Source organism: Danio rerio, chromosome 10, assembly GCF_052040795.2.
Source record: "Danio rerio strain M-AB ecotype USA chromosome 10, GRCz13ab, whole genome shotgun sequence".
NCBI lineage: Eukaryota > Metazoa > Chordata > Actinopteri > Cypriniformes > Danionidae > Danio > Danio rerio.
Window position 1 is genome coordinate 40,870,001 of NC_141030.1, and position 14,885 is coordinate 40,884,885.

The 14,885-nt window shown below is 36.2% G+C and overlaps 1 protein-coding gene across 6 annotated transcripts in view; it reads left to right on the top strand.

The window, feature by feature from the left end:
- cuedc1a (CUE domain containing 1a) overlaps positions 1-14,885 on the top strand; it is a 529,149-nt gene that overhangs the window by 18,249 nt on the left and 496,015 nt on the right. For 2 of the 6 annotated variants that reach the window (NM_001430900.2, NM_001077461.3), the window contains 6 exon segments: positions 4,135-4,200; positions 4,504-4,587; positions 4,670-4,817; positions 7,914-7,972; positions 8,059-8,131; positions 11,513-12,165. In NM_001430900.2, the coding sequence (NP_001417829.1) occupies positions 4,135-4,200; positions 4,504-4,587; positions 4,670-4,817; positions 7,914-7,972; positions 8,059-8,131; position 11,513 (431 nt within the window). In that variant the 3' untranslated portion in view covers positions 11,514-12,165. 6 annotated transcript variants of the gene reach the window in all.

The following is a 14,885-nucleotide window of genomic DNA, read 5'->3' on the forward strand; positions in this document are numbered from 1 at the left end:
ATGTGGACCATAGATGTAACGATTTTTATTCAGTATTGTTCAGACTTCACACTAACTGACAAAAGTCTTGTCGCCTATCAAAGTTTTTGGAACATCAAATAATAACTTGACTTCTAGTTGATTTTGTATCAGAAGTGGCTTATATGAAAGGCAAAGGCCTCTAGATTACACTAATTTTACCAGAATAAAATATGATCATGCATTTTTTTTTCTATTTAATTAGGACAGTAAGGTCTGACTGTGCTTAGACAAAAGTCTCGTCACTAAGCATACATAATGTCCAGTATAGAATATAAAGTCATGGTGGTGTGGAAAAAGAATGATTATTGTGTATGACTCCCATGAGCCTGGAGGACTGCATCCACACATCTCTGCAATGACTCAAATCACTTATTAATAAAGTCATCTGGAATAGCAAAGAAAGCATTCTTACAGGACTCCCAGGGTTCATCAAGATTCTCTGGATTTATCTTCAATGCCTCCTTCATTTTATCCCAGACATGCTTAATAATGTTAATTTCTGGTGACTGGGGTGGCCAATATTTGTGCATATACATTAGTCAGTACTAAAGCCAAATATGGAGCTTATCTAATAAAATAACTTGCGATAGCGGTCCAAAAACTAGTACACCCAAATTTGTTATTGAAAAATATTAAATACTAATTTAAAAAAAGAGAAAAAATAAAGAGAAACAAAAAAATGAAAACATTTAGTTGATTAGTTGATTTCTTTTTTTTTTTTTTTTTTTGCAATATTTTGCTTGAATTCAAGTGTATTGTCTTTCAATTTCTAAATATGTTTGGTGACTAAAATATTATTTTAATAAATATATCTGTTTTGCACTAAAAATGAATAAAAATATTCATTTTCAAAATGGTGTACTCAATTAAGCTGAGCACTGTAAATATTGATTTTTAGGTTGCACAATATCAATGTTTTATATGTAGAATTAAAAAAAACTATTTGGTGGAATAACGCTGATTATAAATCACAACAGATGAAAAATCGTAATCTTTAAGCTATTAAATAAATAGTATTTTATATAATATAAATAAATCGTTATTAGACCTTTATTAAACAAACAAACAAACCCAAATATAAAACAAACAACCTACCTAATAAATCAATTAAACCCTAATTGAGAATATAACTGATTAGCGTGAATTTAAATGATAATTAATGAATTTTTACTAATTTTACTAATTACCATTTATGTCTCAAGTTTCATTGGATACATCTGAACAATTTTTAGGGTTTCATTTTTAAGTAAATCCAGTTATGATGAAAGATTTTCATCTGAATGCATAACTAGATCAGTAACACACTGTCACGCAAACACCCATGTTTCAAACATACTTCACATGTGATGAAATAATGTTTGAAATTCTCCATGTGAGAAAGACCTGTCATTCATGGGAAATAATTCATCCACCACCATTGCAGTCAAGCATCTTTTCTGCAGTCTTTACCACTATTTAGGTGTTTTCCCATAAGATTTCTTCCTCCCTTTATCAGCTTTTGAAAAAAAAAAGATATATATTATTAGAAGTGTTATACCAGTAAATGGATTTGGGTACTACATATTGAACTCTGTTTCTCTTTATAGTTACTAACAGATTTGCAATGTTTTTCATTCTCACATTCATCTCTCTCATCGTTCTACCTAAAATGCATTTTAGATGAACCACAGAAGTTGATGAGTAAATGTAGGGTGGAGAATTGGTTCAGTCCATTGCTTGTTGATTGGATGAAGGCAGACTTAAGGACAAGAACGCAGCCAATTGGAAGCAAGTCTGTCAATAAATCAGCTCATGTACGGTGCATCTCTAAAGTATTAATAGCGCTTCACTTTTCCACATTTTTTTTTTTAAAGTTACAGCCTTATTCCAAAATAGATTAGACTAATTTATTTCCTCTAAATTCTACACTCAACACCCCATAATGATGATGTGGAAAAAAATAGTTTTTTAAATTGTTAAACGTTTGTTAAAAAAAAAAAAAAACTGAAAAATCACATGTACATTAGTATTCTTACCTTTGCCGTGAAACTCTAAATTGAGCTCGGGTACATTCTGTTTCCACTGATCATTCTTGAGATGCTTCAGTAGCTTAATTGGAGTTCACCTGTGCTAAATTCAGTTGATTGCACATGATTTGAAAAGGTCTATATAAGGTCCCAGGGTTGACAGTGCATGTCAAAGCACAAACCAAGCATGAAGACAAAGGAATTGTCTGTAGACCTCAGAGACAGGATTGTTTTGAGGCACAAGGCTAAGGAAGGTTACAGAAAAATTTCTGCTGCTCTGAAAGTTCCAGTGCGCACAGTTGCCTCCATCCTTAAGTGGAAGGTGTTTGGAACCACCAGGATTAAGCTGAGGGATCGGTGGAGAAGGGCCTTAGTCAGGGAGGTGATTAGTATCACGATGGTCACTCTGTCTGAGCTCCAGTGTTCTTCTGTGGAGAGAGGAAAACCTTACAGAAGGACAACCATCTGTGCAGCAATAAAGCCTGTATGGTAGAGTGGCCAGACGGAAGCCACTACCCACCTGGAATTTGCCAAAAGGCATCTGAAGGACTCTCCGACCATAAGAAGCAAAATTCTCTGGTCTGATGAGACTAAAATTAAGCTCATTAGAGTGAATGCCAGGCGTTATGTTTGGAGAAAACCAGGCAGCGCTCCTCACCAGGCTAATACCATCCCTACAGTGAAGCGTGGTGGTGGCAGCATCATGCTGAGGGGATGTTTTTCAGCAGCAGGAACTGGAAGACTAGTCAGGATAGAGGGAAAGAAGAATGCAGCAATGTACAGAGACGTCCTGAATAAAAACCTTCTTCAGAGTGCTCTTGACCTCAGACTGGAGCAACTGTTCATCTTTCAGCAGGGTAATGACCCAAAGCACACCGCTAAAATATCAATAGAGTGGCTTCACAACAACTCGATGATTGTCCTTGAGTGGCTCAGCCAGAGCCCAGACCTAAATCCTATTGAACATCTGAAAATGGCTGTTCACCGTCGCTTCCCATCCAACCAGATAGAGCTTGAGAGGTATTGCAAAGAGGAATGAGCAAAAATTCTCAAAGACCGGTGCGCCAAGCTTGTGGCATCATATTCAAAAAGACTTGAGGCTGTAATTACTGACAAAGGTGCATCAACAAAGTATTGAGCAAAGGCTGAGAATACTGATGTACATGCGATTTTTCAGCTTTTTTTTTTTATAAATTTGCAGCAATTTCAAAAACTCTTTTTTCACATTATCATTATGGGGTATTGTGTGTTAAGGAAATAAATTAATTTAATTTATTTTGGAATAAGGCTGTGACATAACAAAATGTGGGAAAAAATTAAGCGCTATGAATACTTTCCAGATGCACTGCAGTGAAGTCTGATGATCTTTTATGATAAACAGAGGATACTAATCATTCTGCCTAAAATGCATTTTTAAAATCACAGAAGTTTTTGTGTGTGTGTGTGTGTGTGTGTGTGTGTGTGTGTGTGTGTGTGTGTGTGTGTGTGTGTGTGTGTGTGTGTGTGTGTGTGTGTGTGTGTGTGTGTGTGTGTGTGTGTGTATGCATATATGTGTATATTTATGTCTGTGTGTATTTGTGTACGTGTCTGTGTTTGTGCGCATATGGATGTGTGTGTGTGCGCGTTCTTGTGTTTATGTGTTTGCGCACAAGTGTGTGTGTGTGTTTATGTGTGTGTGTGTGTGTGTGTGTGTGTGTGTGCGTTTGTATGTTTCCCTGCAAGTGTTTGTGCATGCATATGTGTGTGTATGCATGTGCATGCATACATAAGTTTGTTTATGTATATATGTGTGTGCGCGTGCGTGCATGCATCCATACATGGGCATGTTTATGTGTGTGCATGTATGCATGCATTTGGTTGTGCTTGTGTGTGAGTATCAAGTGTGCATGTGTGTGTTTGAGTATGTGTTTGTATGTTTGCGCACAGGTGTGTGTGCATGTATATGTTTGTGTGCGTCCATACAGGTCTGTTTATGTGTATGTGTACATAAGTTTGTGTGTGTATGTTTGTGTGTGTGCGTGTGTAAGCATCCTTCATTTCTAACAGAGTGTTGTGTGTTTGGCTGGTCTCCACCTGTCCTCAGTGACTCTGTTACCTGCTGTTTTAGATCGTCAGAGGTGTGAGAACACACAGTGTGGTCATTCATCTGCTTGCACGGAGAACTCAGCCGAAGGTAGATTCCCTTCATCTTCATCCATCAGCCACGCATATACACCAGCTTTGTTTCCATCAGTGTGTTTTTATGCACATATCGGGATACTGCATAAAAGAACTGCAGGATGGAAACAAACACTGTGCTTAAAATCATAAATGCGTACAAAAATTTCTTCATGAATCCTCGATTATAGGCAAACAAACTGGATTGTTTTTTTTTGCCTCCGTATCCTTTTAATTTTCTCATCATTTATTTGTTTTCCTCTGCAGAAATGTACAGTATGTAGACAGTAATGTTGACGTGCTCTTGCTCCTCATATAGGTGATAACTGTAGCTCTGAGGAGGCCTGTTCGTCTGCCTCTGATGATGCCTTATTCCTGGAGAAACTCAAGCACATGGGCAAATGTAAGAAAGTAGATCCAGAGCACATTTATCGTTTAACTCAAGATCCTAGTGCTTTCTGACCGCTGCATTATTCCTTCCACAGCCACAAGGAAGAAGCTTTTTGAAATTGCTCGTTCATTCTCGGAGAAGACCAGAAGGAAGAAGTCTAAAAAGCGAGCTCTGGCCAAACATCAGTCATATCCTGCTCATGTTTCCAGCCTTGACAGTCACTGCCAGAGGGTTGCGCCTACGTATGTTGTGTAGAGATGTCAATGCTAACGTGCTTGCGTGTGTGTGTGTGTTTACAGTTGAAGTCAGAATTATTAGCCCCCCTGAATTATTAGTCCCTCTGTTTATTTTTTTCCTCAATTTCTGTTTAACGGAGAAGATTTTTTAAAATAAATTTCTAAACATAATAGTTTTAATAACTCATTTCTAAAAGCGGATTTCTTTTATCTTTGCCATGATGACAGTAAAGAACATTTTATTAGATATTTTTTAAGAGACTAGTTAGCATTCAGCTTGAAGTGACATTTTACGCAGGTGTTTCTTTTGACACGTAACACTCAAATGTTAGCGGGAAATAGACGTTTTTAAAATGTCAGTACTGATTGATACTGAAATTCTAGTATTGTGACTACTAGATAACTACTGACTGCTAGAACACTAACCAGCCCCTAAAGCAGCATTGGAGAAAGTTATGATGTTCAAAATGTCTTTAAATCTTTTGGCCTTGTAGCCAAATTTGACCAGTTTGTGCTAGGTGTAAATGACAACAAAATATGTAATTTAACAGTTATGATTTGTTATGTGGTGTATATAAAAAAAATAAAATCTGCTTATATTTGTGCAAAAAATAATAATAAAAAAAAACAAAACTAAAAAAGTGACATTTTACGGCTTAACTAGGTTAATTAGGCAAGTTAGGGTAATTTGGCAAGTCATTGTATAACGATTGTTCTGTAGACAGTCGAAAAATAATATATAGCTTAAAGGGGCTAATAATCTTGACCTTCAAATGGTTTTAAAAAAAATTAAAACCTGCTTTTATTGCTGCCAAAACAAATCAAATAAGACTTTCTCCAGAAGAAAAAATATTACAGAAAATGCTGTGGAAAAATTACTTGCTCTGTTAAACATCATTTGTGAAATATTTGTAAAAGAAATAAAAATTTGAATAGTTTTGTCATCAACTACACATATACACAGCCCTCCTGGGAAATTTTATTTCTTTATCAAGTGTTTTCCAAGCAATGTTTAACAAAACCAATGAATTTTTACTGGAGAAACTCTTTTTTTTTTTCAGTTTGGCAGAAAAAATTTTTTTTTAAAAACATAAAAATATTGCTAAAGTCAATATTATTAGCCCCTCTTAGAATTTTTTGCCACCACAAAAGCAATTAGTTAGTAAAAATTATTTAATAAGGCTAATATGTTCAAAAATGTGTTCAATAAAATCTTTCATTCAGTCATTTTCCTTCGGCTTATTCTTTTTATTCATCAGGGGTCACCGCAGCGAAATGAACCGCCAACTTATCCACTATATGTTTTACACAGCGGATGCCCTTCCAGCTGCAACCCATCACTGGGAAACTGAAAACAATCTTCTCTCCATTAAACACAAAACATATTATCTTACACAGTATATGATTTTTTAAAAATCTGAATATGAACTGTAACAAAAAAAGCTTCTTTTTGAAGGTTAAAAGTCCTGTAATAAAGGGCCCCGTATGCTTTGTTTAGATCTTACCTTTTGGTAAGTGTCTGATGTAGTGATTTGTGACAGAAAAATTGTGGTGATCTAAAAGAAAGAAGCAAATCTGAAATGAGTTGTCAATAGGGATGAACAATATATTGTTTGAGCATTGTATGTATCCGCAATATTAATCTCAGGATTAGATTATTCATTAAATATAAAAAGATATATATATATATATATATATATATATATATATATATATATATATATATATATATCTTTATCTTTTAGCACGGTGGCTCATCGTTTAGCTCTGTCACCTCACAGCAAGAAAGTCGCTGGTTTGAGTCCTGGCTAAGCCAGTTAGCATTCTTGTGTGGAGTTTGCATGGTTTCCATGTTGGTGTGGGTTTTCTCCATGTGATCCGGTTTCCCTCACAGTCCAAAGACATATGCTATAGCCGACAGCTAGCTCTCTGCAACTCTCACATGGTTGCCCACTGAAGCTAAGCAGGGCTGCGCACTTTCAGTACCTGGATGGAAGACCACATGGGAAAGCTAGGTTGCTACCGGAAGTGATGTTAGTGAGGCCAGCAGGGGGTGCTCAAGGTCCTGCTGTCTGAGTGGGTCCTAACGCCCCAGTATAATAAAGGGGACTATGTACTGCTCAGTGAGTGCCGTCTTTCGTATGAGGCGTTAAACCGAGGTCCTGACTCTCTGGTCAATAAAAATCCCAGGATGTCCTTTGAAAAAGAGTAGGGGTTTTAACTCTGGCATCCTAGCCAGATTTACCCTCTGGCCTCTGTCCATCATGGCCTCCTAGTCATCCCCTTATCATTGTTAGCTTCATCACTCTGTCTCCTCACCACCAATCAGCTGGTGTGTGGTGAGCGGTCTGGCGTAATATGGCTGCCATCGCGTCATCAAGGTGGATGCTGTACACTGGTGGTGGATGAGGAGATTCCACCCAAATATGTGTAAAGCGATTTGAGTGTCCAGAAAAGTGTTATATAAATTATAGGAATTATTATTATTATTATTATAGGTGAATTGAATGAACTAAATTGGCCATAGTGTATGAGTATGTGTGTAAATGAGTGTGTAAATGTACTGTGTGGCAACTAGAATGGCGTCCGCTGTGTAAAACATATGCTGGAATAGTTGCCGGTTCATTCTGCTGTGGCGACCCCTAATAAATAAGAGACTAAGCCAAAGAAAAATTAATAAATATTACATTTCTGTCCTTGAATATTGTTGGACAAACCATAAAGCATTGTTTATTCTGCTCTGTCGTATTTATATATGCTTGTAATTTATTATCTTTTATGCAGATCCACTGTATAGAAAAAGAATTGATCATCCCAGTTGATCAAAATGATTGAAATCTTTCCAAATAGTTGAAACTGGTGAAATTATATAAATATCTCAATATGTTTATCCCAGAAACGCTAAATATAGCGATGTCAGATTTTTCCAATATCGTGCAGCTCTAGTTGTCTGCAATTCCAGTCTGATTTTCTGCTCAAATCAATTTGTAACAAATTTGTTTAATTCAAGATGAATTTACATCCAAATGTCAAAACAGCATAACGGGCACTTTATAAATGGTTTTGAACCAGTATTTCGTTTAACCCTTGACTTCCTCTCAGTCTGGGCTCTGCAACCTCCACTGTCAATCTCCTGGATGAAATTGAGGGGCTGCCACAGGGTAAACAATCCCTTATTATGATCAATATTGGCACTGCAGTGATTTGGTGAAACCCTTGTGAAGTGAATATGTGTTTGTGTTTTAAGCTGAGGATGACAGCCATCATAAACGACCATCAGGACGGGAAGAAGGAGAAGAGTCAAAGGAAGTGATGTCATAGTAAGTAACAAATGAACAGTTGAAGCGAAACAGATCGGCTGCGTCCGAAATCGCCTACTACTTTGAATATGTACTACATTAGAATTTAATATTACTACACGACCATTAGAAAAGCCCATTCTATAGTATAAATAGGGCTCAGACGTACTACATCCGCCATTTTCTCATTATCACGTGCAGGGGGCGGAATGACCATAGGGAGCACCGGTCTGGCCTGCCACCGTGATTCTGGCCAGCACCCCCCGCCCCACTTTCATAAACATCGTGCTCCTCCACCTGCTTCTCACTTTAGCCTGACCTTAAATAACATTTCCCGGGTGAAAATGCTGTCCCAGTCTGGCCCTCATCATGTGACCTACCCACAGTTGCATCGCTTCACTCGAATTTATGAATTCTCTCGTGTGGCATCATGGCATAGCGTAACGTCTATCGAATGTGCACTTGTGAATCTCGCCATAAGTGGTACTGTAGGTCATCCGGGTACTTCTCACATACTTATTTTCCAATACTATTGCTGTGTCTCAATTTGCATACTATCCACCCTAAATAGTATTCGAAAAAAAAAAATTATGTTCCAAACTAGTATGTTGAATGCCAAAGGTTCCCTGATGGTGTACAATTTACATTCGAAATTCAAAGTGTAAAATTGTTCAGTCTTTAGCAGGTCGCACACCAGAAGCACCGCTCGGCGGCGCACCACGCAGCGCCATGTATTTTAGAATTCTAAACATAGGTTTCTATCAGGATACACACACCGGCGCCGCAAGTCGGCGGCTGTCGGCGGCGCCCGGCGACGGCTCAGGACGCAGTTCATTTTTCAGCCGCGCCACAGAGCGCCATCTGATTAGTTTCATGTTAAATATCATTCGAATGTGCGCGTCTGGTGTGTGATACCTTAAACTGTCATGTACCTGCCGTGTCGCGGCGCCGAACGGCGCTTCTGTTGTGCGACCTGCTTTAGCCTGCGTCCGAAACCGCCTACTACTCAGTAGGTACTGCATTTGAATTTAACCGTACTACTCGGCCGTTAGAAAAGTACGTTCTATACAGTATGAATGTGAAACGTATGAATGGAATTCGGACGTACTACATCCGCCATTTTGTCATGGTCACTTGACCTACCTGCGTCAGTTGCGTCGCTTTACTTCCATTCATAAATTCGCTCGCGGGGCATCATGGGATAGCGCAGCATGCATGGGATGCGCACTCTGGTATCTCGCCGGAAGTAGTAAGTCATCCGGGTACTTCTCGCATACTGATTTTCGAATTCTATGAATTCGGACATACTACTCGGCTCGCATACTGATTTTGGCGTACTATATAGTATGAAAGTATGCGGTTTCGGACGCAGCCTTTAACTGCTAATATTTCCCACAATACATTGCACAATGAATTTGATTAGAACTACAGACATTTGGTGGAAAAAGGTAAATAAACTACAAACATGGCGGAAGTGCGAGTCCAGCCGTCAAGTTCAGAGGCTTGTATTGTATAGAAGTTGTTTGAATGACTATTAATTATTATCTAGCCAACTGGAAAATATTTCAATCATATTTTCTTTGTTATATGTCATCTGCAACAAAAATGTGAACTTCTATAAAGATGTGTTTAGAAATTAACTTCTGAATGCATAAATATGCAAAGACCTAAGGAGTTTTCTCTGCATAAAAGACTCAAATGACAGATTAACCTGCATCTGCAATATGGTAGGTAATTAAATATGAACTAAATGTGGATGATGTGTCGAGATGAGTGACAGAGGGCATAACTAAGCAACATAACGGTCCGTATGTCCAAAAAGCTTGCTTACTCTTCTGTTACACACTTAAAAGTATGCACTTTTTAATCACTAAAAAGTACATTTTTTAAGGATGTAGTATAAGTGTGTGAATTGGGATGCTGCATATTAAATTAGACATGCTACTCAGCTCACATACTGTTTTTAACATACTATATAGTATAGGGAGTAATGAGATTTTGGACGCAGCCAAACTTAATAGCCCTCCTATGGACTTTTAATTCATTTCCAAATATTTCCCAAGTGATGTTTAACAGCAAACTGTCTTTTAGTTGGGATAAGTAGATTTGTTAATTAATTAATTACCCTAACTTGCCAATTAACCTACTTAAGCCATAAAATTGTAATTTAAGCTGAATATTAGTATATTACTACATAACTAGTGAAATAGTATGTCCTGTCATCATATCAAAGACAAAAAAAAGTTGCTAAAAAATAATTTCACTCACTGGCCACTTTATTAGGTACACCTGTTCAACTGCTCGTTAACACAAATTTCTAATCAGCTAATCGCATGGCAGAAACTGAATGCATTTAGGGCATTTAAACATGGTCAAGACGATCTGCTGCAGTTGATACCGAGCATCAGAATGGGAAAAAAACGTGATATAAATGACTTTGAGCGTGGCATAATTGTTGCTGCCAGACGGGCTTTCTAGTATTTCAGAAACTGCTGATTTACTGGGATTTTCACACACAATCATCTCTAGTGTTTACTAGCTGATAGAAAGGCAACAGTGAATCAAATAAACACTTGTTACATCCGAGGTATGCAGAAGAGCCACTCCTGTCAGCTAAGAACAGGAAACTGAGGCTACAATTCGCACAGGCTCACCAAAATTGGACAATAGAAGATTGGAAAAATGTTGCCTGGTCTGATGAGTCTCGATTTCTCCTGCAACATTCGAATGGTATCCATCCTGCCTTGTATCAACGGTTCAGGCTGGTGATGGTGGTGTAATGGTGTGTGGGGGGTAATTTCTTGACACACTTTGGGCTCATTAGTACCAATTGAGCATTGTGTCAACACCACAGCCTACCTGAGTATTGTTACTGACCATGTCCATCCCTTTATGACCACAGTGTACCCATCTTCTGATGGCTACTTCCAGCAGGATAACTTACCATGTCATAATTCGTGAACCATCTCAGACTGGTTTCTTGAACATGACAATGAGTTCACTGTACTCAAATGGCCTCCACAGTCACCAGAGCTCAATCCAATAGAGCACATTTGGGATGTGGTGAAACGGCAGATTCGCATCATAGATGTGCAGCTGACAAATATGCAGTAACTGCGTGATGCGATCATGTCAATATGGACCAAAAACTTTGAGGAATATTTCCAGTACCTTGTTGAATCTATGCCACGAAGGATTAAAGCAGTTCTTAAGGCAAAAGCGGGTCCAACCCGGTACCAGTAAAGTGTACCTAATAAAGTGGCCGGCGAGTGTTAATCTCTGTTAAACAGCATATGGAAATATTTAGGCTAACATTTTTTTGTCTTCAACTGTATAAAACTCCAATGGAAATTACAGATTGTTTTAAATATTTACCATGTGAACTGTTCTGATCTCCGATAGATGAATATGAACTGCAGCAGCAAGTGGAAAGCATCCCTGAAAAGGAAATCATCATCAAGATGAAGACTATTATTAATCTCTATTAGTTTCCTGCAATGCTTAATGAAACCTGAGCCATGAAATCATCGTAGTAGTTATTGTCTGTGACATTCTGGATCAACGGTTTAGTGTTCAGAAGACAGGGAGGTGTTAATAAGACTGCTCAGTGCTGAGACTCAGGACTCAGAAACATCAACAAGCACAAAAAAAAACCTCATTGCTCAGCTTGATAAGAAAATCTGTGTTTATCTCAGGAGAACTCTCATGTTTAATGCTCTGTACATTTCTTATTTGATTAGATATGTCTTTGATATCTGGGTGATTGATTTCTGAAACTAGCTGTCAGGTTTAGTTTCTATGTTGGATTCTTTTCAAGCTACTCGCGGTCTTAAAAAAATCATGCGTCTTCATCATTCATTTCTGACATGATCATTCATGATTTCATTTTTTAGTGAAGTAAGATCTGGTTGTGTGTATTTGCAATGGGATAGTAGGCTAATAGTATTTAAAAAATGTAATTTTCAGAGTTTAGGGCTGTTAGCTCATTGTAAATTGCTATTGATTTTCAGAGAATCAATTTGTTTGTTATTAAATAAATTACGTTTTGAAACCAACAACATGTCCTTGTTTGTCTTTAGAATATTATACTTTTTTTTTTTGCATTGAAAAATGAACTCTAAGCACTTATTATTTAAATAGTTTGTTCATTCATTTTCTTTTCAGCTTAGTCCCTTTATTAATCTGGGGTCGCCACAGCAGAATGAACTGCCAACATCCATACACACTCATTCACACTACGGCCAATTTTGCTTACCCAATTCACCTATCCACAGAGGCGGATTTAACCAATGAGCAAGGTAAAAGGCCACTTAGGAAATCTGAGGGCCCCCAAATAAATATCTAGAACTAGAAGTATAAATAATTCCTATACATTATATTTATAACGTTGTTTTCTATTATATTTTGTACAGTGAGGACCTAAAAAATTAAATGGTAACACTTTATAATAACTACACACTATAAATCATTTATTAAGCATAAGCAAAGAGTGAATTCATTATCTGTCAAGCATTAACTCTACATTAATAAGCGTTAGTAAGCAGTTTATAACTGCAGCTACAAATGCTGTATTCTTGACTTACAAACATATTTATACTGTGCTTAATAATTTTACTTTTTATACTTTGTTAATGATTTATTTTTCATTACTAAATTAAGCATTGCATTATTTACAAACCATTTGTATTGAAGAGTAGTTGAGGGGTTTTAGGATCATTTAGAATGAGTTAGTAAATGATTATTAAACAATGGAAATCAACGTTTATATGTCCTATTATTCAGGCATATTTTAATGGTTAATTTGTATGTTCATAAATGCTTTATTAACTCAACTTCATGCAGTTTTGTGACCTGATCTAAAGTGAGGACTATTTATGCTTTATAAATCCCTTATAAATGACAAATAAAGGCTCAGTTAAATTCTAAACAGGAAAAATGACATAAACTATATTATTCAAATGAAACTGTACTTCAAATAAAAAATAAATCTTTGCAACCTTATCTAAAATCAGTGTAGAGTTTTAACATTGAATCTTATTATATTGTTAAATTATTATATTGTTGTTGTTGTTTTATCCAGTTGGATGTTGGATTTTGATACTCCTGTTATTCAGCAATGTTTAAACTTTACAGTAATTTTACTTTTTAGATAAGATTGCAAAGATTTTTGTTCATTTAATTCTGAGCTTTTAATTGTCATTTATAAGGAATTTATAAAGCATAAATAGTCCTCACTTTAGATTAGCTCACAAAACTGCATGAAGTTGAGTTAATAAAGCATTTATTAACATATTAGTTAACTATTAATATATGCCTGAATAATAAGACATATAAATGTCGATTTCAATAGTTTATTAATCATTTACTAACTCATTTCGAATTTTTCTAAAACTCCTCAACTACTCTTAAACACAACTGGTTTGTAAATAATGCGATACTTAATTTAGTAATGAAAATAAATCATTAACAAAGTATGAAAATACAACTAATAAGCATGTTATATAGGTGCTTATAAGTCAAGGATAGAGCATTTGTAGCTGCATTTATAAACTGCTTATTAATGTTTATTAAAGTAGAGTTAATGCTTAACAAATAATGAATTCACTAGATGCTAATGCTTAGTAAATGATTTATAGTGTGTAGTCATTATAAAGTGTTATTAAATCTGTCCCCCCACACTCAATCTTGGACCAGTTCAGCAGTGAAATCAGCAAAGTAGTTTAAAAAAAAGAAAGAAATAGTTAATTTATTACTTTTAATACATTTAAGCAAACAAATCGTTTCAAAGGTTTTAGAAGATTTTATGCTTTACATGTTATTGTTTTGCATTAAGATAAAATGTAGAAAATGAGATCGAGTGATACAAGAATAATTATATAAGGAAGTGTAATTTAATTTATATAAATACATGAAAAAATAAAGTAGAGAGGGTGCATTTTAAATGTTTGGCCCTCATGACTGGATTATTTTAGGGCTCCTAAATCACCTAATCCACCCCTGCCTATACCACGTCTTTGGACTTGTGAGGGAAACCGAAGCACCCGGAGGTAACTCGCACGAACACAGGGAGAACATGCAAACTCCACACAGAAATGCCAACTGACCCAGCTGAGGCTCGAACCAGCGATCTACCAACTGAGCCACTGCGTCGCCCTAAATAGTTTGTTGATTCATTGGATTTACAATTTTTTTTAAGGTAAATAGTTGCAAAGAATTTATATGGGCTGAATTTAAACAAATTAGGTTTAGTAATGTTCAACTTAATTTGTTTAAATTCAGCCCATATAAATAGTTATAATAGCATCCCCTTACCTTAAAAATGTAAATCCAATGAGTAGTTTTTTCAGTGTTTTCTTTTCTGTTTATTATAGAAATTGGCCGTGGTTTTATTATAGTTAAAGTAACCATGGTGTATTGCAACCACAGTTTTGTTTATATGACCAGTTTACTACATGTACACTGAAAAATGATGTCTGCTAAATTGTTGCAAACAATTTATATGTGATTAAATTAAATTTAGTAAGGCTCAACTTAAATTGTTTTAATTCAGCCCAAATAAATTGTTTACAACCACTTAAAAAAACGTGTTAATCCAAGAAATAATCTTTGAATCATTTTATCAGTGTACCAGGGTTAAACTATGGTGTAGCAGCACTACTGTTAAATTGTGGTTAACATTTTTCTCTCTTGTTTTGTAGCCTATAAAACTATTACTATTTAAATATTAAAGAGATAGTTCACCCAAAAAAGTTAATTCTGTCATCATTTACTGATT